The 17,433-nt window shown below is 44.7% G+C and overlaps 1 protein-coding gene across 1 annotated transcript in view; it reads right to left on the minus strand.

The window, feature by feature from the left end:
- Positions 1-4,016: 4,016 nt before the first annotated feature.
- The window catches only part of ERN1 (endoplasmic reticulum to nucleus signaling 1), a 70,690-nt gene continuing 57,273 nt past the window's right edge, over positions 4,017-17,433 (minus strand). Inside the window, exons 13-22 of the mRNA XM_072990989.2 lie at positions 16,930-17,191; positions 14,748-14,838; positions 12,744-12,933; positions 12,076-12,175; positions 10,931-11,130; positions 10,274-10,421; positions 9,918-10,045; positions 8,463-8,586; positions 8,174-8,241; positions 4,017-6,461 (exon numbers count right to left, since the gene is read on the minus strand). Of these exons, the coding sequence (XP_072847090.2) occupies positions 6,255-6,461; positions 8,174-8,241; positions 8,463-8,586; positions 9,918-10,045; positions 10,274-10,421; positions 10,931-11,130; positions 12,076-12,175; positions 12,744-12,933; positions 14,748-14,838; positions 16,930-17,191 (1,518 nt within the window). The 3' untranslated portion in view covers positions 4,017-6,254. The remainder of the gene's footprint in view (positions 6,462-8,173; positions 8,242-8,462; positions 8,587-9,917; positions 10,046-10,273; positions 10,422-10,930; positions 11,131-12,075; positions 12,176-12,743; positions 12,934-14,747; positions 14,839-16,929; positions 17,192-17,433) is intronic.

Genomic DNA, 17,433 nt, shown 5'->3' on the forward strand with positions numbered 1-17,433 from the left:
GCAGCAAAAAATTGGGCAAGCCAGGACAAACCTATGCAAAGGAAATGGCAAGAGAAGATGAAAAAATTAAGGAGGTGCATTTGGATTCGAAAATAAAATTCACCAAATAATGACATAATGATATATTTGGATCCCCCCCTTTGTTGACAGGAAGTCCCTGATAAGTCTGGTTCATGCATTGGTAATCTCGGGGATACACTACTCCTGCAATGCTCTCTCTACATGGAACTGCCCGTGAAGGTGTTTCGGAAGGTGGCAGCCAGGTTGGTCACCGATGCATCTAAATTTGACCATATATAGTCAAATTTAGCTTGGGCTAGTTTTCTGCTTGGCAGAGGAAGAAGTGAAAGAGAAAGCTGTTTCTCTGGCACCCTGGAGTGATTTCTTGAGAAATGAAACTTGCAAGAAAGTGCTCAAATGTGGACAGGACTTGGGCTGCCTCTCCACTACTAGCCTGCTCAGCCACCTGATGATTCAGCACAAGGGCATAGCTGCTGGAGGAGCCTGGAGGGGCGCAGGAAAACGCCTTGTGCAAACAGACAGATGCCAGGATTACTCGTTGCCTAGAAATTAGAGCCAGTCGTTCTCTCTGGTGGAGAACAACACTGGTTTCTATAATTTTGCAGCAGAACTGATACTTCATTAGCAGTTGCCATCCTGAAAAGACCCCTGGCAGCTGGGGAGTGTCAGATTTATACTGGGTCTGTGTCAGGCGACTGGTTGACCAGTTGATCAAGGTATATAGATGGTCCATTTAAGGAGTGACATCTGGAGCAGCCAGGCTATAAAACATCCTTACAGCAGGGATCCCCAATCCCCAGTCCATAGTCCAGTATTGGGTTGTGGCCTTGGCAGGACTGGACTGTGGAGACAGATCTCTCCCCCCAGCACACATGCCTCCCATGCACACCCACCCACATCTATGGCCCGCCCACCTGCACACACGGGTGCCTGGCCATCTGCGCATGCATGCATGGGTGCCCACCCCACCCTCTCCCATGCTCCACCCATCCATGCATGTGCACAAGTGTCCCCCCGCCCATGCGCATGAGGGCCCCCCACCCACATGCCATGTGCTGGGGTGCCTCCCCGTGCACAGACCCTGCCCCCTGAACTGGTCCATGGTTTGGAAAAGGTTGGGGATCACTGCCTTATAAGGCACAACATTCCAGAGGCTCTGGGGGACCTCTGCTTCAGCAGTGGAGTCTGGCTGCAGAAAGGGAAGGTCTGTTTGTCACAGACTGTGGGGCAACCATGGAGCAAGCCCTGCAGGCTGGGAAGATGAAAAGGGGGCTCACTTGGTCAATGCTGCTATGCCCCATGGTGTTGGCACAGTTCCCACCCAGCCACAGACTATCTGCGGCTCCAGTCTGCCTGCCCATGCGGCCCAGGGTATAGGACCAATCCCCGAGGTGACCTCCTCCTCTGCTTCCCGAATGCTTCTGGCATTCTCTCTGTTCAGGGTTCAGTCAGAAGGCCCATTTCCCAGTACACAGAACTTTTCTGCCTATTGGTGTGTACTCTGTTTAGCACAATCACTCTAGGAAGGTGTCAGAGGCCAGAGGGAAATTGTTTTAAAATAAAGAGTTCGGGATGTCTAGAAATTCCTAATTTTTAAAATTCCGATTTCTGAATCTGAAGGGCTGTAATTCTGAATCCAAATTCTGAATTTGAACATTGGTGCTAGGGCACATCCTAAGGGGGAATAAATGTAGCCAAGTATGATCTACCACCATTGCCTGTGCAGACAAAGGCCTGTTTCCTGTTTTTCAACCCTTATCATCCATGATCTGGCAAGAAGTCGTGTGGGACTAAATATGCAACTGCTCTTCTCTTTTCTGGTTTTATTGTCATGTCGCAAACTGATGTACAGTACGTTCTGAAAAAATCCCAGCCCTAAACCAACCAGATTTTATATGCAGAACTTTCAGAGATATTTCAGGAGGGTAACGTTTAGCCAGTTTTCACTGCTAATAATCTGGGATTCCTGCCTGTTGATGGCTAGAAATCAAAGAAGAGCACAAATATTGTATTTTCTTCAGTATGGAAGTATGGTGGTCAGAAGCGTACTCAGATCTCACCCTGGAGTTGATGAAATCGTGTAAATTGTTGGCATAAGTAGCAGGTAATTAACATGTGACTGGCACGATAGTATCTCTCTCATTCATTCCAGAAGGATATCGTGGTCAATGATTTTGAAAGCCACCAAGAGGTCCAGCAGAATCAACAGGTCCACAGACCTCTATCCAGTTCCTAGAATAGGTCGTCTACCAAGATGACCAAAGCCATCTCTGTCCTATTACCATGCCTAAAACCAGATTGACATGCATCTAGATAATCTGTTTTATCCTTAGAGCTGGGAAGGCATTACATTACTCCAGTATCTTTTCCAGAAATGAAACACTCGAGACAGGCTAGTAATTATCCAGTACAGTGGGATTCGAGGAAGGAGTTTTTTAAAAGAGTGGTCTCTCTTCTGCCTCCTTCAGGCATGCTGGTGCCCTGTCCTCCTGCAAGGAGGCATTTGCCACTTCTTCTCATCTCCTTGGCCAATCCCTGCTTTTAGAAGCTCTTTATCTGAATTTTTTATGAGCCAAGAAGGGTCTAGTATACACATGGTGGCCTTCACCACTCCAAGGATCCTGACTACATTCTCGGGTTGTATAATTTAAAACTCATTATCACTGGACAAGCCAGGGTCAAGGTAATATTCAGAGGACCTGTATCACCTGACTATCACAAACATCATCATAGACAGCAGGGGAAGAGGAAGACAAAAGATGAGACGGATTCACTCTGTAAGGGAACCACAGCCTTCCGTTTGCAGAAACTGAGCAGGGCTGTGGAGGCCAATATATTTTGGAGGCAACTTGGCAGCATGTAACAACAATCACAACTCTGTCTCCTCACCCACCTGACCTTGAGGCCTTGCCTGCTGTTGAAGAGCAAACCAAGGTGGGCAAATCTGAGAAAGTTGAATTCCCCTAGGATTATCCATCTAGTATTGCAGACCAGGTTGGCATATTTGTTCAAATCAAGGATTTGGCAGAAAATTCCAGGACCACCTGACTCAAGTTATGGCACAAGAACTATGTTAATGGTTGAGATGCCAGGACTAGAGATGGGCACAACGAACCTGTTCATCTTGGGTGGTAAAGGTGGCCTCACAGGTGCTGCTGTTCCCTTCCCCCGCCTCCTCCGGCTCAAACAGCCACTCACCAGGCCCAGCTTGCTTGCTTTTTTCCACCTCCTCAGCTAATCTCCCAGTCATGAGCAAGAGCACAGACAACTCTTTCCCGCTCTGTTGTCTTGAGTTCTTGTCAAGATCACAACCAAAAGGGCAGGGGAGAGATGCCTGAGCTGCTGCCAGGATTGGAAGATCAGTTGAGGAGGTAGAAAAAAAACAAGCAAGGTGGACTGGACGAGTGCCTGTTTAAATTGGAGGAGGGGAGCAGCAGGACCTGTGTTGCCGCCTTTATGGACTGGGGTGAACTAGGCATGAAAAGTCGGACACGACTTAACGACTAAACAACAACAAAGGACGAATCGGTTCGTGCCCATCTCTAGCCATGGCTACAGTATTTGTTTAGGTTCTCTTTAGTGAGAAATTTGCTCCTTGTCTACAGCCAGCTTACCTCACTCATACCTGCTTTCCAGGGCAGAGATGAAATATATTATGGTAAGGTTGTGATTTGTGGGAGAGTGGGTCTAGATTTTACAGTGCTAAGACCTGCTTAAATTGGCTGGGAGGGTAGAACTAATATTGTGGGAAGTGTCACAGTAATACTGAGCAACTGGTTATGGCTCTGTCATTGCTTCTACGCTGTGTTCATCTTCATTATGTTTTGCGGGAAATACAGTGATATTGAAAGCTTTTCAGTAAGGAATAGACAACAATCCTCTCTTCTTCCTATTTCTGAAGCTGATGCTGAAGGACATATAGAGAGAAATGTCCTTTGCCCATACAGAGAGGGACTGGGCATGCCATTTTAAAAGGAAAGACCACTGGACTGCTGTTTCCATGTCCATTTTTATTTTTATTTGTGTGAAATTTTTTATTTTGAAGAAATATAAAAGTACTGTATTGTACAAGAAAGCTACAAAAATAAGAAATATTATTTCAATTAAGGTTAAGACTACTGTCATTTTCAAGCTTTTACATCCTGTAATATCCTCTCTGGAGATCCTATCTCAATATCTGCTATTACATTATAAAACTGGAAAATCCATTTCCCTGTAATGTAAGGCTCAAAATGATTAGAAGACAAAGCAAAAAAACAAAACAAAAACCCAGATCAATGCCCAATCATACAATTAACCATTAATAATTTACTAATTTAAGACACACAAGAGTACAGTCATACATATTGAAAGCTTCCTTTGTATTAGAACATTTTGTCCTGATTGAAAACACACGTATTGGTTGAAAAGATGCAGTACCCCTTTGGTTGTCCACTTTTAAAAAAATGACTGCACCAAAGAGGATTTTATTTTTAAAATCAGTAGAAAAGATTTGGCATGTTTTACACTCTCATCATGTCAATGTGGTACCGCTCTCTCGTAAAAATTAAATAAATATAAATATGTGAAATAAATATTTTGTAAAAGAATACTACAAATATGCTGTCAGACTTTTAGAACCTCGTAGAGGAGAACCGATGCTTTCTGCACAGGCATTTGGGCATCATAGTTTCTGGGACACCTTAAAGGAAAACTGCATCCTTCCAAATGGGAAGCAGACATCTCTCTATTCAGCTTCTCATGAGATCTCATGTAGGTAAGAAACTATATTTTTCCCTGCATAACAAACAACCAGATGGACAGACTCAGCTTTTGCTATATTTCTAATATGAGCAAATCTTTTTTTCTTTCCTGCCAAGTCCTACCTCTGGCGGAACCACCTGCACAGCAGTTCTGTGGAGCCCAAAGAGAGAGGGGGGGGGACTTTCTGTGGTGGAGGAACGGTCCTTTTCTAAGCTCTGCTTGAGGGCATACTAGCCATGGCAAAAGTGATATGTATTTTGCCGCCCCCTCTCCACTTTTTAGAAACCTCCTTGTTACTCTTCTACATTTCTCCCTCCCCACTGGTGTAAATGAGAGGGAAAAACAAATATACTAGTGCCAGAGCTGGCACACTTTATCACCCTCTCTGGGATCACGTCGGGGGGGGGCGGGGAGCAGCAGCTTTGCATCCTGTGGATCGCAGGTGCTGCTGAGTTAGTGCTTCTTTTTTATTTCCTGGCAAAGCCGCAAGGAGCTCTCCCCTGTCATCCAGGCAGGGCCGGTCTGGACAGATCTCATTCTCCCACAGGCCAAAAGGAAGGTTCACAACCTCCCAGCGGCCTGTCCTCCCACGAGTGTAGGAATCATCCTTCAAGATTCCACGTGACACATCCTTGTGAAGAAACCAGAAAGGACATCTGAACAATTCCCCCCCCGCCCCGCCCAAACCCCAAGAGATTTCCAGTACTGTAACCAGAGTCAAACTTTGCTCCATAAATATCTGGATCCATGTGTTGTTTTAAAATATATATATAAAGAAGTGCAGTATTACACCTCTGTCAGGCCGTAGACTTTGCATTGGTATTTCCAGTTAACAATTTCAAGGACAGCTGTAAGCCTTTACAAAAATATTTGGAGACTAATATTCGAAGGTCTATACCTTTCCATGTAATTGCTCCATTTCTGTGGCTGGGCCTGGCATGTATAACCTGCCTTATCCCTTTCAGAAAAGCAGCCATTCCTGTGACTGCTTGAAGTGCACAACATGGCAGTGGGGCAAGAGTGGGACGGAAATGTTTACGGTTAGAAGGGCCCTTCCTGAGCCCCAGAAGGTGCTTGGCAATGTTAGGGTTTCTTTCAGTCAATTTTTAAATAACGAACTGATTCTGTGCAGGAAGGTTGCCTGAAAGCCAGCATAAAAAGAGTACGCAGTAGAGGCATTTGCTATCATAACGATACTTGTAGCCAAGCTACAGGCTACTCCACTTTGCTTTTCTTTGTTAAGGGGTGCCTTTTGCTTGCTCCTCTCTTCTGCCATATAAAGCTATGTGCAAGTGACCGCGCCTTCTTCCTTGGATTCCAACCGGGGGTCCTCTTCCTGAGTCAGAGCAGGGAGGAGTACAAGGCACATTGGATAAGTCTAGATTTCCCAAAGAGGCTTCTTGCTCTTTGGCAATTCCTCCAGTCACCCTGCTAAGGACAGGCCTGTTTCACAGTCCCTGAATGTGCAAAGAACATGGCCTCTCAAGGTCTCACACAGCGTCGCCAGGCAAAACCTGCTCCTCAGAGTCCTGCATGTAGTAAGGCTGAAAGAGTCTCTCCTGGCAGCAGATTCGCATGGCGTGGTAGGTGTGCAGAAGCAGGTGAGGGAAACGCTGTGTAAAGTAACGTACAAAATCATCTGGGACAGATCCCAGTGTCTCCTGCACCTCAGGGGGCAGTTCTCTATAATGGTGTTTCTAGAAAGAAGAAGGGGAAAAGAAATTAATTGCAAGTTTGGAAGAAATTCCCATATTTTATGTAGCATTTTAATGGAATCTCCCTTAATACAATATAAAGAGCTTTAGGCTACTATACTGTCAGTCCTTGAATAGGCTATGGATCATTTCCAGAGGCGAAATCAGCTCTTGGAAAGGATCCAATCCTAGACCTTCCTTAAGCACATTCTGGTGTCTGAATTCTAATACTTTGAAAAGGTGAGAAGAGGGCAAACTGGGAGGCATGGGATGCGTAGGCCAAGAAAAGCAGGATCCAGTGCCGGAGCCTTCTTGGTTGATAACTGAAACCTTTCACCTGGAGGAAGTTTTATGCATACAAAAAAACTGCTCTCCCAATGTGGAAGAAACTGTTGAGAGGAAAAACAGAGAAGAAGGTGCGATGCCATCCTTCCCTCCTTGCTGTTCTACCAGAATTGTTTGGGACTGAGGTGGATTCTCCAACTCATTCTGCAACTTACGTGCATTTCATAGAGAGCCTCGTGGCACAGTGGTTAAACCGCTGTACAGTGGTGTCTCGCTTAGCGATCGCTCCGTTTTACGGCAAAATCGCTTAGCGATGGACTTTTTACCATCGCCAGAGCGATCGCTTAGCGATGGCCCCTATGGGTAAAAATCGCTTTGCAATGATCGCGGGGATGTGATCATGGCAAAGCATCCATTTTTAACAGCTGATTGGCGGTTCCAAAATGGCCGCTGGAAAAACAAAATGGTGACCGCTGTTTTGCCTCGCTTTAGAGACACGCAAAATGGCCACCGCTATTGGAGGATTTTTGCTTAAAGGTAAGTTTTTAGCCCATAGGAATGCATTAAACACGTTTTAATGTGTTCCTATGGGCTTTTAAAAATTGCTTAGTGATTAAATTGTTTAGCGATGTTTTTTCCTGCGTGGATTAACGTCGCTAAATGAGGCACCACTGTACTGCAGCCAAAGCTGTGCTCACGACCTGGGGTTCGATCCTAGGTAGCCGGCCCAAGGTTGACTCAGCCTTCTATCCTTCCGAGGTCGGTAAAATGAGTACCCAGCTTGCTGGGGGGGAGGCAATGTGTAGCCTGCATAATTAACTTGTAAACCTCCCAGAGAGTGCTTGAAGTGCTATGGGGCGGTATATAAGCAGCACACTTTGCTTTTGCTTTGCATTTCAAAGCTATATGGCAGGACAGCCATTTCCCCACAAAGTAAATCGCACCCCTAAGTTCCAACTTGTCCTGCTGAAGAAGACATAATGGCTACAAGGAAAAGAAATCAGTCTTCTCTTTTTGTTCTTCCTACTTCAGTCCAATTCAAGAGGTGCATCTAAGTTAAAGTGCTGGCAGAGACGCCAAATTGGAGCACAAACTGTTTAGAGAAGTGGTCCCCAACCTTGGCCCTCCAGATGTTCTTGGACTTCAGCTCCCAGAAATCCTGGCCAGCAGAGGTGGTGGTGAAGGCTTCTGGGAGCTGTAGTCTAAGAACATCTGGAGGGCCAAGCTTGGAAACCACTGGTTTAGAGTATCGGGACATAAATAGCGACCTTTGCTCCAGGAGCTACCTGCATAAGTGGAAAGGAAGGGTAGTTAGGTGAACACATGCAAAGGAGGCCAACCAAGAGGAAGACAGGATCAAGCTGCTCTTCTCCACTCTCAAAACATCCCTTCAAAAGCATCATTTAGTTGGCTTCTTGGGACACACATACCTTGTTCCTCATTGCCCGCAACAGATCTCTTACTGAGCCCCCTTTATAGGATCGGAACTTTCGAAGATCTGCAGAAAAATATTAAGCACAATTGAATTTTAAAAACCAAAACAAACCCTAGATGACTGCAATTGTTTTATCTTGGGAACCAAACACCTAAAACGATCAAGAGCTTGGGTCTGTTTCTGCACAAACAATTGCTTCTTTAAACTAGAGAACAACAGCATTACACAGAGAACTAAATGGCTCCAGATCATTCTCTTGAAAGCAGTACAATAAAATATTTTACCTGTTTGTAGAGGGACCGTGATGTGCTCTCTCCAGTCCATGTTCACCACTGCTCTTCCTCCTCTTTCAAGCTCCTTGACTATTGGGCCATCTAAAGATTCTTTCTCTATTCGGTCACTCACGTCCTGCAATGGAGAGGGCACACTTGTGCAAATCAGGTGGGGATTTTCTTCTTTAACACTGACTGAGGCTCCTCTCCCACCTGGAGCCTCAAGATGAACAGACTGAAGAATCGGCACATCTGACTTGAGTCTCAAGACTCCAAGTAGAAAAGGGGCAGCAGTGGGAAGCAGCAGAGATGTACAAAGGTGCACAGGCTTCCCATCAACTAAGGGGGAGCATCTCAGGTTTTGATCTTCAGGGACACATTTGGTCAAGAGTAGAAAGAAGGACAGGTTATGCTTTCCCTCCTCCCTCAGCTGCGGTATAAAGACAGGTGGATAGCAACAGTTCAAGGGAGGAGAGGTTGAGAGGTCAGCTTGCCCCACATCAGGAGGAGGACAGAGGGATGCTGTCCTCCAGCAGGGAAAGCAGGAGGCTCAAGAGGACGTCCTGGTGGAGAGCAGGGAGCAGGAGGCAGTGCCTGCCCCTCCGACAGCAGCAGAGCTATGGTTCTTGGCAGTGTCTCTCAAAACACAAGCATCACTCCAAAGGGGCCTTGCTATCAACCTGGACAGGACACCCATCACACTATTTGCAAGGCTACAAAGGTTTTCCTCTGTATTGTGCCTTATGATACAGGCAAGTGCCTTATTGCCCCCAGTCTGCAGTCCACCCTAAAATTAGTAAATATAAATGTCAATTCCCAATCTAAAACGTACATTCTAAAAGAGCTGCCAAAACCAAAACAAATTCTGGTACATGTATACCGTAACTTAAACCGAATTGCTTAGCAAAACCTGCTGATTTTGCATCATTTACTGCACAGTGTATATTGTTCTGCTTCGTGTTCTTCAGTTTGGTTAACTATTGGGGAGGGCCAAGGAACTAGGAGCCCTGCCTCCTCAACCACAGGAAATCGTGTTCAGTCACCATCACCACCCTGGCTTCTGTGACTGCGACAGGGCATTGTCTGCAGACTAACTCCTAGGTTTAGAATCCTGCCTTTTCTAAAGGAAGAAAACTGGAATCCTCGGGAAACAGGATTCTTTATTGAATGTCAGATTCTGGATTTTGTGTATGTGTGTGTTCCTCCAGAACTAGAACGTTCACAAACCTCTGACTACAGGATTATTTCCTGGCTTCAGAATCAGCGGTTTCAAAGAAAAGCTCTCACTTGGATGGGTTCCTTCTAGAAAGCCACAACAAGCAGCCAACTAAAAAACAGCCATCATTTCCCCATTTTGTACAGTATATAGTTTATAATCTCTGTTTCAGCACATAGCCTAGTACAGACCTACATTATCAAATATATAATTAAACAGCAGAGGAGGAGAAGAAAGGGGTCATGACTGACCTGGAAAAACTGGAGCTGCTTCTCTAAACTCCAGAAAAACGGGTGCTTTAACACACAGTTAGCCAAAGGACGCTTCTGAGGATCTGTACTTATCATCTGTTCTATTAAATCTCGAGCAACAATGTCTTCTGTAAGAAGAAGAAAACAGTTTTTAAAATTTAGGAGCTCTACAAATTTGTAAAGCTTTTTGATGCTTTTGAACAAATCAGTGGCTGAATGTTTTGAGAGATGCCCCCAGAGCCCCACAAGCCAGCTCCAGACTCCTCAGTCTCATGCAGAAAAAGAAGGATGTTACCCACCCTTTACCTCCACTCTAAGAAGGGCAGCTTGGGCAAAAAAATGTTTGCTTGCCTTACCATGTTTCTCTGGATTTAGGTAGTCCAGGCTGTAGGCACCCAGCAAAATGTTGGCTTGCCGCTGCAGGGATTTGCCAAAAGGGTGGCTGCCTTCAGAGATCACATAGAAGAAGACACAGCCAGCTGAAAAAATATCCACGGTGTGGGTCTGTAGAAAGGAGGATTTGAAAATGAAGATTACAGCGTAACAGCTTTAACACACCAAGGAGCACACGGAAAAGGTCCACGATGAAAGTAGTAAACGGAACAAACTGGCGTTTCCTCAGTGGAATTCTAAAAAATAAAGACTACCCTCAAATATAATCTAAACTGCCTTAGAACAAAACCTGCATTGCACAGCTTGGAACTGGGGTAGAAATCCAAAGTAGGTAACGAAATCTTTTGATTTCTGGGGGTCTTCAAGACATTGAACATGAATTAGTGCCAACATAATAAACTCTCTTTGCCCTCAGAGAAACGATCATTATTAAGCCAAGGAGTTCCAACATCCCAATTGATGCGTGATCTCGATCATGTATTTCTTTCTACGTGGGTTGGATAGAAAGGGTGACAAAGGGAGTTGCACAGAGCGGAGGCTTGTTTAAGAACATATATCTGGCTAAAATCACTGGAAGCAAAGGATAAGGGAGGAAATCCTTAGAGACGCTGCTGGCTTACCGGGTTCTCTTTGGAGTCCTCGCTTAGTATCTCTGGAGCAATCCAGCCTTCGGTGCCTGGGACTCCAGATCTCCGGCTGAAACTGTGCCTGCCTACTGCCAGCTTCTTACACAGGCCAAAGTCGGAAATCATGGCTTTGACCTTGCCGTGGGCGTTAGGCATCGAGATGAGGATGTTGTGGGGCTTCAGGTCTCTGTGGACTGATACAAAAAACATTTGATATACTCTAAATAAACAAAATAAATAAATAAAAACTCTGCTTGAAAATATTTATCTTCAGCTCTATAACTCGACAATTACAGGTATGTTTTATTCACACAGGACTTCCCGATTCCTCCCCCCCCCCTTTCTCTCTCTGTGTAGGTAAAAATAAATGCCACCATATTTTCTTCCAAAGAAAATATTTTCAGCCTGAAGAAGTGGACTTGTCCACAAAAAGCTCACATTAAAATATAGCAGTTAGTCTTTACGTTCACAACAGTTTTCTCTTCATTTTTTTCATTTTCATTTTGTTTTTGTCTGACATGCTAGCACAGACTCCCTCAGCTACCTTTTCTAAAATTATTACTATACTAAGCAACAGCATTTCAGCCATTAAGTGCTAGCCCTTTTTGAGAAGTTTTTCCTACATAAGAGAATAATTTATTTTGCTTCCTTATTTGTAATCAACTGTGCTACAGCTTATAGCAGATCTATCTTGAAATAAGTGACTCCACTGCCCAATGGAACAGCACAGAATAATTTGAAAACACCCACAGTTGAAAAAGCCGAGTGTGGTCAAGAAAACAGAAAACTGGATTGTAAAGTCTGAATTCAAATCCTAAAGCCATAATTCAAATCCTTTGGATGACCTTTGATAAATTGTACATGGTAAATAAATGGTGGCAGTAAGAAATCACCACCAGCCTTGGATATGGTGCTGATACAGAGCAATTTGGAAGAGCTGTGCCCAAAATCTACATTTTCTGATTTTCTCGCAGGCTGAACAGCAACAGATTTAAAAATAACTAGTTCCATAAGAGGAACCATATAACTACAGAAGACCTTTGCTTGCTTTTGTAGGTCTAAGCACTCAAACAAGCTATTCTTCCTATCAAAAGAAAAATCACCCATCAGTGAAGTTGGATATGAAAATGGTTTCTTACCAATATTAAGGGAATGCAGATAAGCCAGACCAGACATTGTCTGCTGCAAAAGGACAATAGGTTGCAAACCATGATGATGGAAGTCTTTCTGTTCCACGTACTAGAATGTACAGAAACAACACCAAATCATGAGTATGATGATAAGCCTACAATTCTAGGCAGGGCCCTTTCAGAACAAGCCCTACTTGAACAGAGTGGGATTTGCTGCCGAATAAAGCAGGCACAGGAGTGGGTTATGAAGCTTGCAGGGCATTCCTTGGGTTTTATTTATGTTCTCATATGTATGCTCAACTTAAATAATATATAATCACAAATATAGACTAGGCTTAGAACAGTAGCTGCCCATTGTGTCTCTAGGTTGATTCCATTGCCATTTGCTGCAGTCCCCATAGGGAACAGAAAATCCCACCCAGGTCAGAGGTAGGGAACATAAAAGCCTGTGGAACCTATGACCCCTTTCTGGCCATTTCTGGGGATCCTTTTCCTGCTGCTGCTGCTACTGCCAAAACTAGTTCAGTAGCGGCAAAGAACCACTGTTTTTCCTTTTAAGTCAAATTAAGTATAAAAGACGAAATGAGGTATGTTGGAGCTATCAAGGTGTCTTCTTGAAAGACTTGCACCTCCTGGTCTGGAAGCCATTACCGCGTCCTGTAGGAGCCACAGCTCACCTCTTGCAAAGTGGCCGCACAGAGCTCCAGGGCAATGTACTGGAACTGCCGGTCCTTTTCTGTGCAGAAATAGCGGATCACATTTGGGTGTTCATCGGATTCTCGCAACAGCTGCACCTCCCGGTCAGCAAAGCTAAAACACTCAGGAAGAATCCTCTTCACAGCGACATCTCGGTTGTCAAAAGTCCCCCTGCAGATGTTAATAGGCAGAGAAGTTATTTGATACAGGCAGAATCTTGCCTCCAGCAATCCTTTACCTCATGCCTATGCTTAAAATTGTTATTTAAAGGGTTATGGACACATGTATGGAGAGGCTGAAACAGAGACGGCATCCTCCTATGGGGTGCCATCACAGAGATAATGCCTATGCTAGTGAGTTAACTAATGGATATGGTTTTCCCAGCAAACACAGTTGAGTCCAGCTTCTCTTTAATGATAAGAGCACCACACTGAGGGAAGTCCAGGCGGGTGGTCTTTGTGAATTCCCAACTTCCCCTGGTCCCTTCCTGTGCCACCTAGTCCACAGTTCCATAAACAAATCCTTCAGAGCAGATACAGTGGTGCCCCGCATGACGACGATAATCCGTTCCATTAAAATCGCTGTACAGTGAAATCGTCGTTGTAACGGGCAGCCAAAACATCACCTGTCCGTCACAGCTGGGCAGTGAGTCATCAGCCAATGGTGTGACGGAGGGTGGAACTTAAGGGGAGGAGCCGGTATAAAAAAGGGGGGTGAAGCGTGTGTGAGATAGAGATTAGAGATGAGAGCTTGTGCTGAGGGTTTAAAGTGAATGTTAGTTATAGTGAGTGAGAGAGCCTGTCAGTGTGAAATAGTCTGTGTGAGCCAGTGTTTATTAATAGTGATTGATTAATTGATTCTTTACCCGTGATTTACCATTCTTATTTTTTAGTAATCAATAAACCAGTTTTTGTTTTTTTTCAAAGTTACACTTGTCCTTTGCTTGATTTTTAAGGATAAGTTGGTGGCAGCAGAGTTTTAAAGTGAAGTAGCAACCACTCTTTGAGGTTTGAGGGTGGCTGTTACAGTCGTCATGCAAAAACAGTTTCCCCACTGGAATGCACTGAAAAACGGTTAATGCGTTCCAATGGGGAAATTACCTAGTCGTCCAGCCAAGATCCTCAATAGGGCAACCATTTTGCGAGCGCCGATCAGCTGTTTTTAATCACTGTCTTCCGAAGCAGGGGTCCGGAAAACAGCGGGAGGCCATTTTGTGAAGCCGACGATCAGCTGTAAAGATCGTCGTTTTGCAATTAAACGGTCTGCAAAGCACGGACCAAGTCATTGTCAAAGCGGAATTCCCCCACTGAAATGCCTATTTTGCGAATCGCTATAGCGATCGCAAAAAGGCATCGTCCTGCGGTTTCGTCGTTCTGTGGGGTCATTGTCATGCGGGGCACCACTGTACTGAAGGGAGAGGAGCCTTTACTTCCACAGGAGTCAGGTTTCAGCTCCAGCTGAGAGTTACAAAGCAACATGAGAAGCAACCACTCGAAGAAGGGAAGACTAAGATGGCACAGCTCAAAGCATAGCCCACATTTACTTGGTAAGAGATACACTGGCATGGAGTAAACAGGGTTACAAAAACCATGAAAGCACTCAAACACCTCTGGAAATCATTTTCCATGATTCTATATTTGCATTCCTGCACTGGGTTTGGACTTGATTGATTGATTTGAGTCTGGCCCCCTGCTCAGTGCAGAAATGAGGTCTTTGAGTTAAGTGCTTTTATGTTTTCTGTAGCCATGTTTACTCCGTGCCAGTGTATCTCTACAGAGTGATGGCCTTATAGGCCCCTTCCATCTTCAAGATTCTGTTCTATGATTCTACGATTTTTAGTGCTGAAAATAAGCAGAAGCAGCATGAACATGCAAAAGACTGTCGCTTCCAGGATGCACAGGAAAAGAGCAGCACACAAAGGCCCCAAGTTATATGAATTTGTAAAAATAAAATGCTGGATTCTTATACCATAGTTTCTCCTTTACCTGTAAACAATTGTTCCCTCAGCTCCATGTCCAAGCACATCTTTTGGGTTGAATGAAATCTTTCCAACTATTATGGTGCCTGCATTTCCATCTGGGCAACAATAATGAACGAATGAACGAACAAACAAACAAAAAAGAAGGAAATAGAGAAGTCATTTAGTTAAATTTTCTTGTGTTACAAGGCATTGAGCTACAGGATACAGAAATTACTAAACAATGATACAGAAGTACATCACTAAGATCTGTAAGTAGCCCATGGAACAGTAATCTAGATTTTATTCTGTTTTAGGCCTGGTTATGGAATGGAGACTGCTTTGGTCGCCTTGATGGACAGCCTATGCCGGAACCGGACAGGGGAAGTGACTTTCAATACAGTTGACCGTGGTATCCTTCTGGGCCGTCTCTCTGGGATGGGACTCGGAGGCACTTTTTACGGGGGCTCCAATCCTTCCTGGAGGGGAGAACTAATAGGTGGTGCTGGGGGAATCGGGTTCTACATCCTAGCCTTTGGCCTGTGGTGTCCCTCAGGGATCTGTTTTGTCCCCTATGCTATGTAGCATCTACACGAAACCACTGGGAGAGGTTGTCTGGAGTTTTAGGGTTTGGTGTCAGCAATATGCGGATGACACCCAGTGCTATCTCTCTTTTCCATCTAAATCTGAAGAAGCTGTCTCAGTTCTAGATCAGTGTCTGGTGTCAGTAATGGACTGGATGACAGCAAATAAACTGAAACATAATCCAGGCAGGCCAGAGATGTTCTTGATCATCTGAAAGGCTGATAAAGGAATAGGGATTTAGTCTGTGCTGGATGGGGCTGCACTCCCCCTGAAAACACAGGTGTGCAGCTTGGAGCACGCTCCTGGATTCATCTCTGAATCTGGATGCCCAGGTTTCGGCAGTGGCCAGAAGTGCCTTTGCACAGTTAAAAACTAATGCACCAGCTGCACCTGTTCCTTGAGACGTCTGATCTAGCCATGGTGACACATGCCGTAGTTACATCTTGGCTGGATTACGGTAACACACTCTACGTGGGGCTGCCTTTGGAATGTGTTTGGAAAGTTCCGAGGGTCCAAAATGACACAGCCAGATTGCTCACTGTGGTTACTTACAGGGAACATACAACTTCCCCTGTTACAGCTGCTCCACCGGCTGCTGTTCTGTTTCTGGGGACAATTCAAAGTGCTGGTTTTAATCTATAAAGCCCTTAAATGGCTTGGGTTCAAGCTATCTAAAAGACTGCATCTCTATTTATGAGCCTACCCAGGTATTAAGATCATCAGGGAAGGCCTTTTTCTTTGTCCTGCCACACACTCACAGGTGTATTTGGTGGGGACACGGGTGAGGGCTTTCCCTGTTCCTACTCTCAGACTCTGGACCTCCCTCCCACAGGAGGCCAGGTTGCTGTCCTTCCACAAGCAGTTGAAGGCTGTCTTCTTCAGGCTGGCTTTCCTTTAAATTAGTGGTTGACCTAAGGACTTTTTTTAAAGGGAGCATTTATTCTGTGTTTTATTTGGTTCTCATGAGGAGTTTTAATATATTTGTTTAATGCTATTTTAAAATATTGTAATAATTTATTATTCAGCTTTCAATTTTGTTCTTTTAAGACTGTAAACCACCTTGGATCCTTTAGGAGAAAAGTGGCACATAAATATTTTAAATAATCACATAACGACCAGATCTAGCTAGGATGTACTGACTCATCCTGTTACCCACATACAGTACATAGTGCATAAATTGTCAGGCAGATGAGAAGCAATTGCACCATTCTCCAAGTATTCCATTGCACTCCTTATTATAAATGAAGTGTAGCTTTGACTATGCTAGACAGCTGTCCATTGATCTGCACAGTGAAGGCAACGTGGAGAGATGTTTCCTGCATGTGGCCCACATTGTGGAACGCTTATCCTGCTGGGCCACTTGTGAAAGGCTAAATTAGAAATGCACTGTTTGCTCCTCCTTTTGGAGGACAGGATGCAACAAAATGAGTCTCCAGAAAGGCCCCTAGATAGGCACTGTGAGAGTGCAATCATTTCCAATATGAAGTAAGTCCCATTGACTTCAGTGGGCCTTACTCTGAGGAAAACCTGGTGCTGTGGATGTCCATCCCTGCTTAGACCCTGGGACAAATACAGTCTCTTGCTCTTAATCCCACTGCAAGGAAAAGTTAGGTCAACATCCCCACCTTCTTCCTGCTCGGTGGAAAGGCAGCTCCCGACGTCCGAAGCAGAGACATTGGAATAGGCAGAGTGGTTTGAGGCTTTGGGGGACATGTTTGGGGAGCTCGTGGCTGAGCCCTCTGGCCGGACGCAGGAGCCATCCAGGAACTCTCCTTCCGGGGGCAGGTCGGTGGGAGGACTGAAGGGCTGCTGCTTCAGCAACTGGATCTTCTCCTCCAGCTGCCTCTGGAACTGCTGATGTTGGCGCTGTTGCTGATGATGTACACTCTTAAGAAAGGGGGAAATCACCGTAAGGAAAGGTTTTCAATTAAACTTCACTTTGAGTGTAGGTGGCATTTGGACATCCTAATAAACCACAGTTTATCACCATGGTGATGAATCCAGGAAAGGCTCTGATACATGTTTGCTTGTTTTTCACTAACTGCAAACCTGACAAAATATAAATTAATTTGTGACTGATTTATAATGCTAAACTGTGGTTAAAAGCTTCTGATCTCCTGTGACCAATT

This window comes from Pogona vitticeps, chromosome 2, assembly GCF_051106095.1.
Source record: "Pogona vitticeps strain Pit_001003342236 chromosome 2, PviZW2.1, whole genome shotgun sequence".
NCBI lineage: Eukaryota > Metazoa > Chordata > Lepidosauria > Squamata > Agamidae > Pogona > Pogona vitticeps.